Source organism: Macaca thibetana, chromosome 6 (assembly GCF_024542745.1).
Source record: "Macaca thibetana thibetana isolate TM-01 chromosome 6, ASM2454274v1, whole genome shotgun sequence".
Taxonomy (NCBI): Eukaryota; Metazoa; Chordata; class Mammalia; order Primates; family Cercopithecidae; genus Macaca; species Macaca thibetana.
In genome coordinates, this window is record NC_065583.1 from 40,295,253 (window position 1) to 40,312,805 (window position 17,553).

At 42.4% G+C, this 17,553-nt stretch overlaps 3 protein-coding genes across 21 annotated transcripts in view; all 3 read right to left on the reverse strand.

The window, feature by feature from the left end:
• The window catches only part of RELL2 (RELT like 2), a 347,299-nt gene that overhangs the window by 201,573 nt on the left and 128,173 nt on the right, over positions 1 to 17,553 (reverse strand). The gene's annotated exons all lie outside the window — the stretch shown is intronic.
• LOC126957240 (protocadherin gamma-C4) overlaps positions 1 to 17,553 on the reverse strand; it is a 190,277-nt gene that overhangs the window by 70,663 nt on the left and 102,061 nt on the right. The window lies entirely within an intron of this gene.
• On the reverse strand, positions 1,785 to 17,100 carry LOC126957263 (protocadherin gamma-A12-like). Its single transcript, XM_050794956.1, is given in 3 exon segments — positions 1,785 to 14,414; positions 14,581 to 15,791; positions 15,794 to 17,100. Coding segments are annotated over 3 exon segments (2,823 nt in total). The 5' UTR covers positions 17,048 to 17,100; the 3' UTR covers positions 1,785 to 14,056.

Here is a 17,553-nt window from a genome sequence, read left to right on the forward strand (position 1 = left end):
GCCCGCCACCACACCCGGCTAATTTTTTTTGTATTTTTAGTAGAGATGGGGTTTCACCATGTTAGCCAGGATAGTCTCGATCTTCTGACCTCGTGATCCGCCCACCTCGGCCTCCCAAAGCGCTGCGATAATAGGCGTGAGCCACTGGGCCTGGTCAATATGTTAATATTTTTAAAGGATATGATGTGAAGAAGAGAAGATACAGAGTGGTGTATAGTATTTTATCTTTTTGTAAAAAAAAAAGTGGGGAAATAAAAATATATGTACATATTTGCACAAAGAAATGTTGACAGCATACTTATAAAGTTATAAAATGTTTACCTGCCGGGAGAGGAGGAAGCAAGGGTAGAATAGGAGTAGGATAGCGATGGAAGTCAGACTTCTCGATATGTACATAGTATATTGTTTTGATTTTTTAAACCATGTAAATGTATCTCCTATTCAAAAATAAAATAAAGGAAACTACTAAGATTGAGGTAAATGGCAGACTTATAAAGATTCAAAGAAAAGGTTCCTTGAGATATTAAGTGGAAAGAGCAAGTTGCAAAATAGCATATATATTGTAAAATGATCCCTGTTGTGCAAAGAAAACCCCACACATACATTCGCATACACATAGAAAATGCTTGTAAGTGTATATAACCAGGTATTAATAGTAGTGATCTTTCAGGGGTGAGTCTGAGGCATAGTGAGGGTGGGGGAGGCTAATTTTCTTTTCTTTTAATCTTTTTTTTTCTTTTGAGATGGCATTTCATTCGTGTCGCCCAGGCTGGAGAGCAATAGTGTGATCTCAGCTCACTGTAACCTCCACCTCCTGGGTTCAAGTGATTCTCATGCCTCAGCCTCCCCAGTAGCTGGGATTATAGGTGCTCGCCACCACGCCTGGCTAATTTTTGTATTTTTAGTGGAGACAGAGTTTCACCATGTTGACCAGGCTGGTCTTGAACTCCTGACCTCAGATGATTTGTCCGCCTCGGCCTCCCAAAACACTGGGATTACAGGTGTGAGCCACCACGCCCAGCCAAATTTATTTTCTTAAACTTATTTTCAATTGAAATATAATTTATATACAGACACATGCAAGTCTCTTAAGTTCAATGAGTTTTGGAAAATGTGTACATCCTTATAACCCATCCCTCTATCAAGATATGGAACAGTTCTAACTTCCTGGGGGGAAAAAATTCTACCATCATTAATACTGTTGGTTTCAACTTTAAAATGCTGAGGACTCTATAGGATGTTTAAGGTATGTGTGGACATAGAATCCTCCAAGTGTACTCATAACATTAAAACCCAACAACTTTGTTATGATTGTTATGCATCTTTTATCCTAAACATTCCTTCTATGCAGTTTTACAGATGGTGAAGAAAAACTGAGGTTAAAAATTTCTATGGGCGTGGTGGCTCATGCCTGTAATCCCAACACTTTGGGAGGCCGAGGTGGGCAGATCACCAGAGGTCAGGAGTTTGAGACCAGCCTGACCAATATGATGAAACCTGTCTCTACTAAAAATACAAAAATTAGCCGGGCGTGGTGGCATGCGCCTGTAATCCCAGCTACTTGGGAGGCTGAGACAGAAGAATCGCTTGAACCCGGAGGTGGAGGTTGCAGTCAGCCGAGATCAAGCCATTGCACTCCAGCCTGGGCGACAAGAGCAAAACCCCGCCTACACAAAACAAATCCAACACATAACACTGTAACACACTTTGGGAGGCCGAGGCGGGCGGACAAAACAAATCCATGGAGCACATACAAAAAATCGGTTGTGTGTACTCGGGAAGCAAAATTAAATAACAAAAATTAAGACAGCCTGACACATTTTAATCCAAATAGAATTCCAGACACAGAAAACAAAAACAAAAACAAAAACAAACTGAACACTAAGACTAGTCTGAAGAGTGGAGTACGAATTAGACAGCAAATTTCCCTGGGTGTTGGATATTTCTTACAGTGAAAAAGAGATCAGGAAGATTAAAACACAAAAGTAGCTGAGCCATGAACCCCAAAACATACCAGAATAGAGCTATCAGGAAGGTTATTATGCTCAGCCTTATAAGGATCTACTCATCTGACTAGATGATCACAACAGAGGAACTCAGAGTAAAAGAATGGTAACCAGCCGGGTGCGGTGGTTCACGCCTGTAATCCCAGCACTTTGGGAGGCCTAGGCGGGCAGATCACAAGTCAGGAGTTCGAGACCAGCCTGGCCAATATGGTGAAACGCTGTCTTTACTAAAAACACAAAAATTAGCCAGGCATGGTGGCGCACGCCTGTAGTCCCAGCTACTCAGGAGGCTGAGGCAGAAGAATGGCTTGAACCTGGAAGGCAGAGATTGCAGTGAGCCGAAATAGCACCACTGCACTCCAGCCTGGGCGACACAGCAAGACTCCATCTCAAAAAAATAAAATAAAATAAAATAATAAAATAAAATAATGATGACCATATGTCTAACCACACACTGAATATCTGCACTGTTTCTCAGATCCTTCAAATGAACACGCCTGGAACTCAACTCTTGATTTCTCTTAAATCTACCATTCTGTAGTCTTCCATTCTCACCAAATGGTAGCTTTGTCCATCCAGTTCCTTAATGTGGAAACCCAGAAATCACTCTTAATCCCTGCTCCCCATTTATCCATTGTATTTATTCAGTTAATAATATTTAACTGACGATCTACCACTTGCCAGGCAAGACAACAATCTTTTCAGACACCCAGGAATATAATAATAAACAAAACACCCTCTGCCCTCATGAAATTTATATTCCACCTATTCCATTATTAAGTCTTATTGAACCCATTTCCTAAATATATCTATAATTCATCCATTTATTTCTACATCCACTGCCTCCCCTTTAATCCAAGTCATCTTTTCTTCCATTTCTTACCAGGAATATTGCCATAGTCTCTTATCTTGTCTTCCTATTTCTATTTATAACCCTCATAAATCAATTGTCCATATAGCACCCAGAGTAAGCTTAATAATTCAAATATCTTGTCACTGCCTTGTTTAAAATGTTTTAATAGCTCCTAAGTACACGGGTATTTAGAACAAAATCCAGAATTTTAAGTGTGATTTACAAGGCTCTCCCTGCCTTATTAGTCTCATCTATTTATTTTCTATTTCTAGCCTCCCTAGCTCTTTTCAATTGCTTGAGTCACACCTTTTATTTTATTTTTTTAAAAGATCTTTACACATGCTGTTTCCTCTGCCTGACAATTTCTTTTTTACTCTCCTTGTTACCTAGATAACTTCTACTTATCCTACTCATCTATTCATCTCTCTAAATATCACTTTCTGAAAAAAAGAAAGCCTTCCTTGACCTTCAGATTAGTCCAAGCTTCCCTACTATAAGTTTTCTCTTAGTGCTCTTGTATTTCTCCTTATTGGCTTTTATCAGACCTGTAAAATACCATGTATTAGAACGGGGACCATTAATTCAGGAATCATATATGCCTTGTTCATTGCTGCATCCTTAGTCCATAGGTCAGTGCCTTGCATATAGCAGAAAGTTAATAAATATTTGTTATGTAAATGAAAGAATGAACCACCCAGGACCAGACTTGGGCAGACACCAATGTTTACTGTTTCTGGATGAGTTCTCTCAACCTACAAACTGAAGAGAATGGAAGCCTGAACTTATGCAGAGTGGTTTCAACTTATAGTCTCACACAACATAGTGTAAGAATAGAGCATCTTGCACCTCTTCATTTTCAAAAGTATATAGAGTACATAAAGACAATAGTTTTTAGTTTTTCTGTAAACTAGAAATGAACAATTAGAAAATACAATTTTAAAAATACTATTTACAATAACATTCAAAAACATCAAATATGTAGGGACAATTTAAAGAAAGATATATGTGACCTCTCTACACTGAAAACTATACAACATAGCTGAGAGAAATTAAAGAAGACCTAATTAAATGGAAATATATACCATGTTCATGGATTGGAAGTGTCAATATTGTTAAGATGAGCCTCCTCCCTCCTTCCCTCTTTCCCCGATAAAGCTATAGATTCAATGCCATCCCATTCAAAAATCCGTACAGGTTTTGTCCTGTAGTAAGACTTTGTAGCAAGACTTACTATAAAGCTACAGTAATTGAGACAGTGTGCTATTAGTAAAAGAATAGACAAATGAAATGTGATCAAGAATATAGAAATAGAACTACATATATCAGTGAAATGACTTTCAACAAAGGCACCAAGCCAATTCAACAGAAAGAGGAAAATCTTCTTAATAAATGATATTGAAAAAATGGGAAATAAAGAATTTCAACCCCTACCTCAATGAATTAGTGCCTCATGCCACATGCAAAAATCAATTTTACATAAGGTAAGTAAAAAGGAAGAGTCAAAAGTATCAAATAAGTGCCTTTTGCTCACTAGACACAGTCACTGTCTCACCTACTATACTGCTAGAGCAAAGTATTACACAATATAAATCCAGTATGCACAAGTGACACATATCTGTTGAGATGCTTCACTTTTCTTGGTTTCCAATCCTTAGCAGACTTTTCAGGTGAGCATCAGAATCTAGATTGAAGATGCCAAATCATCTGATTCACTGAATTCCTTTTAGAGGCCAATACCCAGGTAGCATTTAAAATAAAATTAACATAGCTTAGATGGACCACAGAACCCATAGCAATCCTGCTGTGAATAGTCAGACACACTTTTATGCATTTTCCTACTAATATTCCTTTTCTCTTGACTTACCAGTAATTTTTTCACTGTTTTCAGACTTTCCATATTACCTATTTTACCTAATCATGTTTTCCAAAGGTAACTGTTTCCTTTTCACTTTTTTTGTCTTTTTGGTAATATTTTATATTGTAAGATTCCAATTCACTGATAGGGAAATATATGAGGAATTTTATATGCAAATGTTACTCGATAATTTTTGAAGTGTTTGTAAACTACTAGTTCAGTAAAATGCTATGCTAACATTATCTGGATCAATTTGTACAATCACCTGATTATAAGAACATTACATATACAACATTCTATTTTAGCTCAAATCCATTTAAAGCATTTGAATTGGAACAATTTCTCAAGCTTTAAATAAGTCATAAGGAGAGAAGCTCTTCATTTGTTTGTTTGGGGACAGGGTCTAATTCTGTCACCCAGACTGGAGTACAGGAGCGCAATCAGAGCTCACTGCAGCCTCAACCTCCCCAGACTCAGGTGATCCTCACACCTCAACCTCCCAAGTAGCTGAGACCACAGGCATGGACCACTATACCTTGTGGATTTTTGTATTTTTTTGTAGAGATGGGTTTTTTCCATGCTGTCCAGGCTGGTCTCAAACTCCTGGGCTCAAGTGATCCCACCTTGGCCCCCGAAAGTGCTGAGATTACAGGTGCATCTGGCGAGACAAGCTCTTTGTACTATAGAGAATGATGCAGTGGACATGGGTAGGAAAACAAAATGCAGTATAACTTATGATAGTGTTCTTAATCTGGTTTGAAGAGCAAGGTTCAGCTTGAGGAGACTGGAACACTCAGTCATAAGACGCTCTTCAGCGGAACAATAATTTTCAAAGTTTAGGTCTGGCAACTTCCATTAGTCATATTCTTAGATTTACTGAAATTATAGGCTAACTTTATCAGCCAGAATGTCTTTTTGCGGCGAGAGGAAGTTTCTTAAATAGAACATGAAACAGTTGTGTGCTGAAGGAGAAGTGATAAACAGGGATTCTGAGTTGTAAATTTAAATCTCTCATACTACAATGGCCAAGATTTGTCCCTCCCTTATTTTTGGATCAGTACAATTTGAATATCAAAAGTAAAATTATAAAATATAATCAAACACATATAAATATATAAAATCAAAACATGTTCCCTACCTACAGGCCCCAAACGGTCTGGCATGCCTGATACTCTTGTCGGCCTGACTACTGTCCCTCAAGCTCACCATGCCAAGTATTTCTCATCTTAGGCCTTTGGTCTTGCTGCTAGAAATGCTTTTTACTGAGATCTCTGAAAATGTTTAATGCTAGAAGAAAACCTGCTTGTGACTGAACTGAGTTTCATCAAGAACTTTTCACCTTGGAGAGTGGATTCTGCCCAAGCAGTTAGAATAACCACAATCATCCCCTCCCCAATGTGCTTTCTGCAGTGAAGGTGCTACTGAGTCCTGAGGGGTAAGGATTCAAAAAAGAAGTTCACTCAGCCCTGGATTCGTAGAAGCAGCACACACCTGGTAAGAATATGGCGTCATAGAGCTACAGTTACCCAGAAACCTGGAGCTTAGCGCGGGATAGACATCCGTGGGAAAGGCTCAAAGACAGGATCATTTTGGGGTGTTTGGCACTTCGAAACCAGCACAAACAATGCAATCAGGAAGAATAAAAAGGAAATTAAAGCTAATGCAATCACCTGATAGAAATTACTTTTGGATTTAGACCGTAATTTTGCAGTGATCGCTGAGGTCTGGCAGAGCCTCCTGCAGGCTGTCGGCGAAGAGGGGCAGTGGTGGTGGTGACGTGGCGGTGGCGAGAGGAGCGGCTGTCCACCGCAGTGCACCGCGACCAGTAGGCGCTGGCGAGTCGCTTACCTGTGGCCCAACGCGCTAGCTGTCCGCACCTCGTTGGTGCGCATTCCAGGCTGAAGAGCCTTGGCTCGCTGGCCTGCAGCACGTGGTAGGACAGCCACGCACTGTGTCTCGCATCTGCGTCTACCGCCACCACCTTGGTGATCAGGTAGCCAGGCTCGGCGGCACGCAGTACCATATCCAAGAGCGCGAAGCCATCGCGCTCCAGAGCTGGGGTACAGCACCCGCGGTGTGTTGTCATTGAGGTTGTCCACCAACACGCACAGGCTCATGTTGGCGCCGAGCGCTAGCTAGTCCTGATCATGGGCCTGCAGCGTGAGCTTGAAGGCTCGCAGCTGCTCTTGGTCGAAGGCGCGCTGCCTGCTCATGGACACCTAGGACCACAGCGCCTGTGGCTCCAGGTCACTGGCCACGATCGAATAGGGGACTTGGCTGTTGGGTCCTAAGTCTAGGTTGGAGGTGTCTACTTGCACACTATGGAGGCTTTGGGAAAATTGGTCTTGGCCACGTGGACGACGTAGGAGGCCTTGTAGAAAACCAGAGCATTGTCATTGACATCGCCAGTGAGTAGGGTGATGCTTGTTCTGGAGAAGAGGGTTGGCTTGCCTCGGTCAGTGGCAGTGATGCTGATGTTATACCTTGGGTCTGTTCCTGGCCCACGGCCCCATTTGTTACATGCATGTAGTTAATTATTGGAGGAAGATTTTTCTCAAGGTGCATTTTCTTGTATCAGACATAGGACCTCGTTTTCTCCTCAATTCAGATGTTGTCATTTAAAGATCTTCTGATTTAAATCTTGGACAGTCATTACTGTCCAAGGTGCAGAATCTTTGGGAATCATTGTGGAATTAGAAGTAAAAATCGCCTCTAGGATATTGTCATTATCTTCTAGAATTTCGGTCTCAACTGTACACTGGACAATGAGTCCCTCTCTGTCACCTGCTACCAAAATCATGGAAATTTAAAAATCTTTAGAAGTCCAATATACTTAAAGTTTTCATTTCTCCACTATTTGATCAAGCCCAAACTAGATATGGGTACTCTGGGTTGTGAAGCCATATGTGATCTCTGCCTTGACACTCTAGTCCTGGTCGGTGGCCCTCACTCTCAGCACAGAAATGCACGGATGCACATCTTCCTGAAGACTGATGCTGTATACATCCTAGCTGAACACAGGGTTGTCATTGGCTTCAACCAATAGGATCAGGAGCTGAGTGATGCTACTTTGCTGGGGGGCCGTCTAAGGCTGCTAGCACTAAGGAATGGGAGCTCTGCTTTTTCTAGTCAAGTGGCTTCTCTAACATATGATCAACATATGTCTTTCCACTGTTGGTCTCTTTTACTTCAAAGAGAAATATAGAGTTGCTGCTAAGGTGATATTTTTGTAAGGAAATTCTCTCAACATCAGGATCTTCTGCAGGTTCTGTTGCAAACCTTGTTCTGAGCTGGGTCACCCAGAGATATGTAACTTAATAACACTCCTGCTGAACCATGGTGCATGATCCTTCACATCCTGAATCTCTATATTAATGTGAAAAACATTTAAAGAATTTTCAACTACTGTTTGTTCATTTTTTTGAGACAGAGTCTCGCTCTGTCACCCAGGCTGGAGTGCAGTGGTGCGATCTTGACTGATTGCAACCTCCGCCTCTCAGGTTCAAGCGATTCTCTCGTCTCAGCCTCCCGAGTAACTGGGATTATAGGCATGCACCACCATGTCTGGTAATTTTTGTATTTTTAGTAGAGACGGGGTCTCACCATGTTGGTCAGGCTGGTCTTGAACTCCTGACCTCGTGATATGCCTGCCTCGGCCTCCCAAAATGCTGGGATTACAGGTGTGAGCCATTGTACCCGGCCTTCAACTATTTCAGAGCTTTACGGTCCAACCTATAATTGGGGGGCATATCTGCCCCTGATCCATTCAGTCACTCACAAGTAAGTCTCCACTTTTTCCACTTAGAATGAAGTATTATTTCTCAGCATTAACCCAAAGCTTTCAAGCGGGCATGTCCTGGACACTGAGTTCCAGATCCTTGGCAAGGTTTCCCATCACCAAACTCTTGGCCAGCTCCTCTGGGACTGAATAATGGATCTGCATAAAGAATGCCCAGCAGGACAGAAATAGCAGGAAAGGAAGCATTAGTTGCCTTGGTTCTACCCAGCCTATTAGTCCATCACCATTACTCATCTCTTCCACAGTTAGAGTTGCTGCTGCTCCAGCCCAGATAAGCCCCTTTTCAAACTATTCTTGGATTATAGAGTCTCCAGCCAAGAAGGAGCTGAACTCATTGCCTGTAAATCCATTCCGTTCCTGCTTATAATTTGTAGAACTAGGAGCCATAATAGGAATGTTGTGGGTCTGCTCTTGGATTTGCATTCCATGAAATTAGAAAAGCCACCAGGCGGGAATGTTTGGGGATTGGCCCATTTATCTCTGTTTCCACACTGGCCAACAGTGGCACTCTGAGTCCCTACTCTAGAACCGCAGCCTGAAGAAATGAGAGGACAGCGTTCTGTAGAGTTAGTTGAGAGCAGATAGAAAGACGTTTCTCACTGGAACTTGCAAGCTGAAAGGCAGTAGTGCAGTCTTGCTCCTGCAATAAAATATTCCTGGGAATTTATAACCTCAGTGATGTCAGCACATGAAGTCAAAGTGATGACTTATTTTTATTTCTTCTTGACGTTTGAGTATTTGTAGGCTGAGAATCTTTCTTTCTATTCCCACCTCCATGCCTGGGCTTTACTTTTTCCATGGAACACAGTTTCAGAATGAATTGTTGGCTGAATCTTCAGCTGAAATTATATAGGAAGCTTCTAAGAGGTTTCACAATATGGATTTTTTTTTTTTTTTTTGGTCAGAGTCTCACTGTGTCGCCCAGGCTGGAGTGCAGTGGCATGATCTCAGCTCACTGCAACCTCTGTCTCCCAGGTGCAAGTGATTCTCCTGCCTCAGCTTCCTGAGTAGCGGGGATAACAGGTGCCTGCCACACAACATGGAAATCTTATGAACTGAGGCATCTATTTTCAAAATTTGACAAACAAACCAGGTCCTTAGCCTTTTAAGATAAGTCAGACAGTTGGCAGGATGCAGTTGCTCATGCCTGTAATCCCAGCACTTTGGGAGGCCGAGGCAGGCGGATCACCTGAGGTCAAGAGTTCAAGAGCAGCCTGGCCAACTTGGTGAAACCCTGTCTCTATTAAAAAAAATTTTTTTTTTTTTTTTGGGACAAGTCTTACTCTGTCGCCCAGGCTGGAGTGCAGTGGTGCGATCTCCGCTCACTGCAACTCCGCCTCCCGGGTTCACGCCATTCTCCTGCCTCAGCCACCCAGGCACCTGCCACGACACCTGGCTAATTTTCGTTTTGTATTTTTAGTAGAGACGGAGTTTCACCGTGTTAGCCAGGATGGTCTCGATCTCCTGACCTCAAGATCCGCCTGCCTCGGCCTCCCAAAATGCTGGAATTACAGGCGTGAGCCACCGTGCCCAGCCTACTAAAAATATTTTTAAAAATTGGTCGGGCATGGTGGTGGGTGCCTGTAATCCCAGCTACTGGAGAGGCTGAGGCAGGAGAAATCGCTTGAACCCGGGAGGCAGAGGTTGAACCCGGGAGGCAGAGGTTGAACCCGGTTGGCAGAGGTTGCAGTGAGCTGAGAGCGCACCACTTGCACTCCAGCTTGGGCGACAGAGTGAGACTCCATCCTCCCGCCCCCCCCCCCCCCCAAAAAAAGGTAAGTCAGACAGCTGCCTTTTATTAGGGTTTAGATATAGAGGAAAAGCCCGTGTAAAATAATTGGTTTTGCACTATGATTCTTTTTTTCCCTGAGACCACTTTCCAATAATTGAACTCAAGTATTGCATTGAGAACTTAGAAGGTGTACAAACTACTGTGTGAAATACTTCAGAGAGCTAATGATGAACTAAGAAATTATATCTGCCCTCAATGACAGTACACAGAGTAGATCCTTATATGACATGTCTAAGAAAAATTATGGTGGTACTAACTTCTTTTACATACAGATTAAACTATTTTGTTTGATTCTATGGTCTCTTCAATGACAGTTTTTTAAAAACATTTTCCTGAACCAGAGCCCTTCCCTTATGCTATCCAGAAGTCTCAGCCTTTATAAAATATTTTTTCCAATTAGCTTTGCCAAAGGCTGGCTATCTTTTGCCATCAATATTTTAGGAATGCATCCTAAACAGTATGCCCTGTTATTGGTAATTTTCCATTAAGTATGGTTTCTTAAAAGTGAACTCAAAGTGGCTGGGCACGGTGGTTCACACCTGTAATCTCAGCTATTTGGGAGGCCGAGGCGAGTGGATCACAAGGTCAACAGATCGAGACCATTCTGGCCAACCCCATCTCTACTAAAAATACAAAAATTAGCTGGGTGTAGTGGCGCGCCTGTAGTTCCAGCTACTCGGGAGGCTGAGGCAGGAGAATCACTTGAACCCGGGAGGCAGAAGTTGCAGTGAGCTGAGATAGTGCCACTGCACTCCAGCTTGGTGACAGATCGAGACTCTGTCTCAAAAAAAAAAAAAAAAAAAAAGTGAAAACTCAAAGTGTAGCATTAGAGAGTAACTGTGTCTCTTTCTTGAGATTTAGCCTCATCAGTTTGATCAACATCCCTTCGAAACTATGTGTTTGCTTTTCTAAACCTGACATCTTATATGAGGATAAAGAAGATTTTGCACCAGAACTATTCAATTCATGATCACAGCTATACTCTGTTACATGTCATAAAGAAAACTGATACACTTCGCTCATTTGTCATTAGCCTTATAATTTATTAAAAAGTGATGTATGAGATTAAATACACTATAAAAGTGTTGTATAGTTTCCTTAACATTCCTATGCTATTGCTGCTTCAAAAAGCATAATACTTCTGGAAAGAAAGCAGTGGAAGAATGTCTTCTGACTGATTACGTTCCAATTTTAGGTTCTATAAAACAGTGAAGCTAAAAATTTTAAATTATAGCTGAACGCTTTAACTTATTAGATGAAATGGATACATATCCACCTGTCATACACATAAGAAGACAAGAAAAGTCCTTGACATAATTTTATGACTGGAATCAGAAGAAATGTAAACATATCCAAACCCATTGCCCAGTTAGTCTCAGAAAACAATCAACACATATCTTAATTACTAATCCTAAATTATCAACAAGTGTCCTAAAAATCGTAAAGCTAAGCCATTAGTTTCAGTTCTTATATGGCCTAAACCAAATAATGATCACCAGCCTTCAGGTTTCGGTGATCCATTTTCTGGTGAAATTATTTAAGATCCCATTGAAGTAAACTGCTTCTTTAAAATAAGTTTCCTAGGATCCTTGTTTAGATTTCACTATGGTTCAGACAAAGAAAAAGTAACACTCACAAAATTGTCTCATACAAAAATATTTTCCCCATCTTTTATGGCCTAAAACTGTGGCTTCTCAATCAAGAATGTACCTAGGCACTTAAGATTTTTAAACCAGCTTTCAAAAAATTTTAGAATAGTTTTATTTCCATCCACAAATCATTCCATTGTACCACATGGAGAAGCACAAAAATCATTATTACTTTTCCCAACAGGACATCGAGTGTGCTGGCATTGAAAATATAAATCCTTTTGTTTTTTTGTCAACCACTAAAAATGGCTACTGTTAACTAATTGCATGCTGTGAATCAGATGATTTTTGTTAGCTCTAGCCATCACCAGGACCTTTCAAATTAGATATGATTATTTCTACTTTGCTGAAGCTCAAAGAGATTAAATAACTTTCTAAAGGTGACACAGTTAAGAAGTTAGCTAATTGCAAAGCTGCTGTCCTTCTACGACTTATCTGAAAATTCAAAATCCTGGTATCAGGTAATCCCCAGAGTACATTATTTGTTTATCCATTCATTCAACAAATATTTAATAAAGTCTATTCAGCTCAAACTGGAAACATAGTTGATTGAAATCACTGATATTTGAGATATCATCTAAAGGTCTTGACTATTATGCTCTAACTCTCAATGATTTGTTCCTAAATCAAGTTAGGTGAACAGAGGTCAGAATAATTAGACCATGTTAGCTTAGCTTTCCAAATCATTTGTTTTCCTATTATGTCTTTCTTTCTATTTGACTACATATGAGAACTGTCCATGTGATAAACATTTTGGTGGTTCCACAAGACGATGGAGAAGGGAGGGTTCATTGTCCTCTATTTCTTTCAATATTACCTATAGAACACTGTACTTATTAAATTTTATTTGAAAACTAATGTAAACACAAATTTAGAATGTTTAGATAAATTCAAATACTTTCTTTCAAAAAATCGCACAAGTAGAACCACACACTCTATATTTTGTCCCCTTTTTTGGTCTCAGAAGCAGCAACTGCCTCATTTTAGAGCCTTTGGATGTCTTTCATTCTCTAAGTGGTATCCAATCTCTCTTCTGAGTTTTAATTATTGTATGTTTTGGATGTTTCACAGTAGACAGGCAGCAAACAAAGAAGAAAGAAAAAATAATTGGGATGTTATGTTTCCCTACACCTTTACAGAATTCACCAAAAGAAATCAGGCAATGCTTTTCAAAGAGTAATACACTTTAGCATTCAGTATCTGTAAACACTCTACAATAAGCATAAAGTTCTCAGAAAACACTTAGAATCTGTGCACGTTTCAGAAATTTTCCCTTAGTTGTAATAGTTATGGGGAATTTAATGTAGAAAGCAGGGGAAATTACTGCAAATTTGCCCCAGTACTAAAAAAGTACTCAAAACACATTTTGTTAATTCTGAATATTCCACAAAGTCATCATTAATATCATTAATGTAGGAAATGGGCAAAAGAAATGTCTAACTTGGAAACACACACAGATATTGTATTAATGAAATGCATAACAGAAGTGAAAAATAGTCTTTACTGTTTTTTGTCATGGCAATACAGGATATTGTATATTTAAGTGATAAAATTTTAAATGCAGAAGAAATAAATTCACTATATTTGGAAGTTCATAAATGATTTAAAACCATGAAATGACTTGGGATACTGAGAAAGTATAAATGGACATATCCCTAATGGCCAGAAAGAATTACTGCACTTTGAAAGAAACTAAATTCACTTTATGAATTTGCTAGCAATCTCAAGTGTAGTTAAAAGCCACTCTATTTATAAAAGTTTACTAAAATTTTATTTATATTTTCCATTGAATTAGATTTCTCCCCTCTAGATAAACAGATCAGTTGTTATCAGATGCTCTACACAAAACTGCTGCATGGTCAATGGGAAAAAAATTAAAAGTGGGAAAAGAGCATTACCATTGATAAATTAAGCTAGAAAATGATATAGAGTATAACGTTATAAATTGTTAATAAATTATATCTATCATGTAAAATATATGTACATAAATAAGGTATGAGGGAAGGTGGCTGGATTGTTGTTGGTGTCTGTCACATATGTATAAATTTATTGATGTCTGCTTTATAAATTCCAGATGTGCTAAGGGATATATTTCTCCAGGCTCAGAAAAGAATATTTGATAAGGGCGGGGCACTGTGGTTCATGCCCCTAATCCCAGCACTTATGGAGGGTGAAGCAGGAGGCTCACCTGAGCCCAAGTTCCAGATCAGCCTGGCCAACATAGTGAGACTCCTGTCTCTACAAGAAAGTGATAGATAGATAGATAGATAGATAGATAGATAGATAGACAGACAGACAGATAGATAGACAGATAGATAGCAGGGCTGTGGCTTGCAACTGTAGTCTCTGTTACACCGGAGGAGAAGGTGGGAGAATTGCTTGAGCCTAGGAGTTTGAGGCTGCAGTGAGCTATGATCGTGCGGCTGCATTCCAGCGTGGGCGACAGAACAAGAAAAGAAAGGAAAGAGAGAAAAGAGAGAAAAGAGAGGAAAGAGAGAGAGAGAGAGAGAGAGAGAGAGAGAGAGAGAGAAAGAAAGAAAGAAAGAAAGAAAGAAAGAAAGAAAGAAAGAAAGAAAGAAAGAAAGAAAGAAAGAAAGAAAGAAAGAAAGAAAGAAAGAAAGAAAGAAAGAAAGAAAAGATTTGATATAAACTCACCTGAATTAACGCAAGACTGTCTTTAGAAAATACCGAATCACCTGACAGCAAAAGGGACTCGCTTTTTCCACCGCTCTCCTGGCTGACGAGCGTGTCTGCATAGTTGGGCTGGGGCAAGATCGGGTGACTCTTGCGCGAGTCCGAGGTGAGGGAGACCTCGTGGGAATAGGTCTGCAGGAAAGCCTGCAGCCCGTCCACGCCCACAAAGTGCGACGCCGGGGCTCCTGTCAAGCCGCCTTCTGAAGCCTGCAGCAGGCGTGACTTGTGCCAGCGCCGCAGCCTGAGCGCCAGCAACACGATGACGAAGGCCAGGAAGACGCAGGAGACCGCGGCCACCGCCACCACCAGGTACAGCGTAAGGTCTGAGGTTTCAGAATTAACTGGAGACTCGAGGCTGCCGAGGTCCGCCAGGACTTTGGGGATGCTGTCGGCCACGGCCACCGTGAGCGTGACGGTGGCCGAGAGAGGGGGCTGGCCGTGGTCCTGGACGGCCACCACGAGGCTCTGCTTGAGCGCATCTCTGTCCAGCAGGGCTCGCGCTGTGCGCACCTCGCCCGTGTGCAGACCCACCGCGAAGAGTCCCGGTTCGCTGGCCTTGAGCAGGCGGTAGGACAGCCAGGCGTTCTGGCCCGAGTCTCTGTCCACCGCCACCACCTTGGTCACCAGGTAGCCGGGCTCTGCGGAGCGGGGCGCCAGCTCCACGCCAGTGGAACCGTCTGTGGGGAGGGCGGGGTACAGGATCTCGGGCGCATTGTCGTTCTGGTCCAGCACAAACAGACTCAACGACACGTTGCTGCTGAGGGGCGGGTGCCCGTTGTCCCGCGCCATCACTTTCACTTGCAAGTCTCGCAACTGCTCGTAGTCGAAGGAGCTCAGCGCATACAGTACCCCAGAGTCGGAGTTGATGGACACGTAGGACGATAGGGGTGCCCCTTGGACGGTGTCCTCAGCCAGGGAATAAGTGATCTGGGCGTTCTCCTCACAGTCGGGGTCGTGGGCGGTCACGGAGACGAGGGAAGCTCCTCTGGGATTGTTCTCTGGGATATAAGCGGAATAGGAGGCCTGAAGGAAGACCGGCGGGTTGTCGTTGGTGTCTGCCACGTTCAGCAAGATGTGAATTTCCGTAGATAGGGGCGGGGTTCCCCCGTCAGTGGTGGTCACTGTGATGTTGTAGCTAGGAACCTAGGAACCTGTTCCCTATCCAAGACTATGTCTGTGACTAAACTATAGTAATTTCCGTAAGATTTTTCTAATTTAAAGGGCAGATTTCCTTGGATGAAACAGATCACCTGTCCGTTTACCTCAGAATCTTGGTCATTTACATTTAAAAGGGCAATTAATGTCCCTCTGGGAGAGTTTTCGGGAACCGAGCTGGCGAGAGAGGTGAGGACCACCTCTGGGGCGTTGTCGTTCACGTCCAGAACAGTGATCAGGACTTTGGCTCGCGCAGAATATCCTGCATTATCCATTGCTTGCACTTCCATCTGGTAGAATCCTGACTCCTCGTGATCCAACTCCCCTATTGTTGATATTGTCCCTGAATTACAATCTAGTTTGAAAACTTGGGCCGCCTTGTCGTCCACATACCGGAAGGAATACCTCACTTCCGCATTGACTCCTTCGTCAGGGTCAGTAGCGTTGACTACAAGCAGCTGCGTGCCCACGGCCAGATTCTCCGGAACGCTCGCGCGGTACTCGGGCTGGGCAAACGCTGGCGCGTTGTCATTCGCATCCAGAACCATCACGCGGATGCGCGCAGTGCCTGTGCGCACCGGATCGCCCCCATCCGAGGCCGTAAGGACCAGGTGGTGAGCAGCCTTTTCTTCGCGGTCCAGGGCGCGTTCCAGCACCAATTCGGGGTACTTACTACCGTCGGCTCCATTTTGCACCATCAGGGAGAAGTGAGTATTCGGGCTGAGCTCGTAGCTCTGGAGAGAGTTCTTCCCAATATCCGGATCCCAGGCGTGGGGTAGAGGGAACCGCATATCAGTGGCTGCGTTTTCACTGATTTTTATTTCTAATTCACTTTCACGAAAATAAGGCGCATTGTCGTTAATGTCCCTTACTTCTACTTCTACTCCATATATTTTCACTTTATCCTCAATCAGAATGTCTAGATTTAATTGACACTTGATGGCCCCCATACAGAGCTCCTCCTGGTCTATCCTGCCCGCCGTGACCAAGCTGCCGCTGCTCGGGTTCAGGGCGAAAAGCTGCGTTCTACCTCTGGGGACGATGCGGACTCCGCGCTCCACCAGCTCCCGGGGCTCCAGCCCCAGGTGCTTGGAGATGTCGCCCACCCTAGAGCCTTTCTCCAGCTCTTCCGGAACTGAATAGCGTATCTGGGTGCATCTGGTCTCCCACAGAATCCCCAGGAGGATTCCCAGCAGGACCAGATCTTTGCAGTCCCGGTGCGGTCGCTCAGGAATCATTCTCATCTTCCTCCAGAATTATTTTCAATTCTGCCCTTAATCACTGAAGTCAGGAGCAGTTCTTTCGCCCCTAGAATGGGACAGTTTGGAAGTCAGAGCTCCTCCGTTGTTTCCTCATAGTCCCAGAGATGGTTCATTCCTAGCTATCTGCTTTGTGCTTCAGGCGCGTGCAAGGCGAGCAGGATCTCCGCTTTTCTCTCCCCGATTGGTGAACAGCGGCGCTCAGAGTCCTAACCAATTACTGCACAATCTTGAACTTCCAGAAAGGATATTTCGTTTTTATATCTTAAATAGTTCCACCTACTGTTCTTCAAAAGGGGATGGAAATCTACAGTATTCGCTTTAGAAGAAACTTCAGTGAGCTTTTTTTTTTTTCCACCCAATGAGCTTTTTTTTTCTTTTTTCCCCAATGAGCTTTTAAATGAATTGGAAGTTTCTGTAAACAATGATTTTAATCTTATAATTTTAGTGCATCTGCTTTGAGATTACTGTTTCCCCAATACACCTATCAT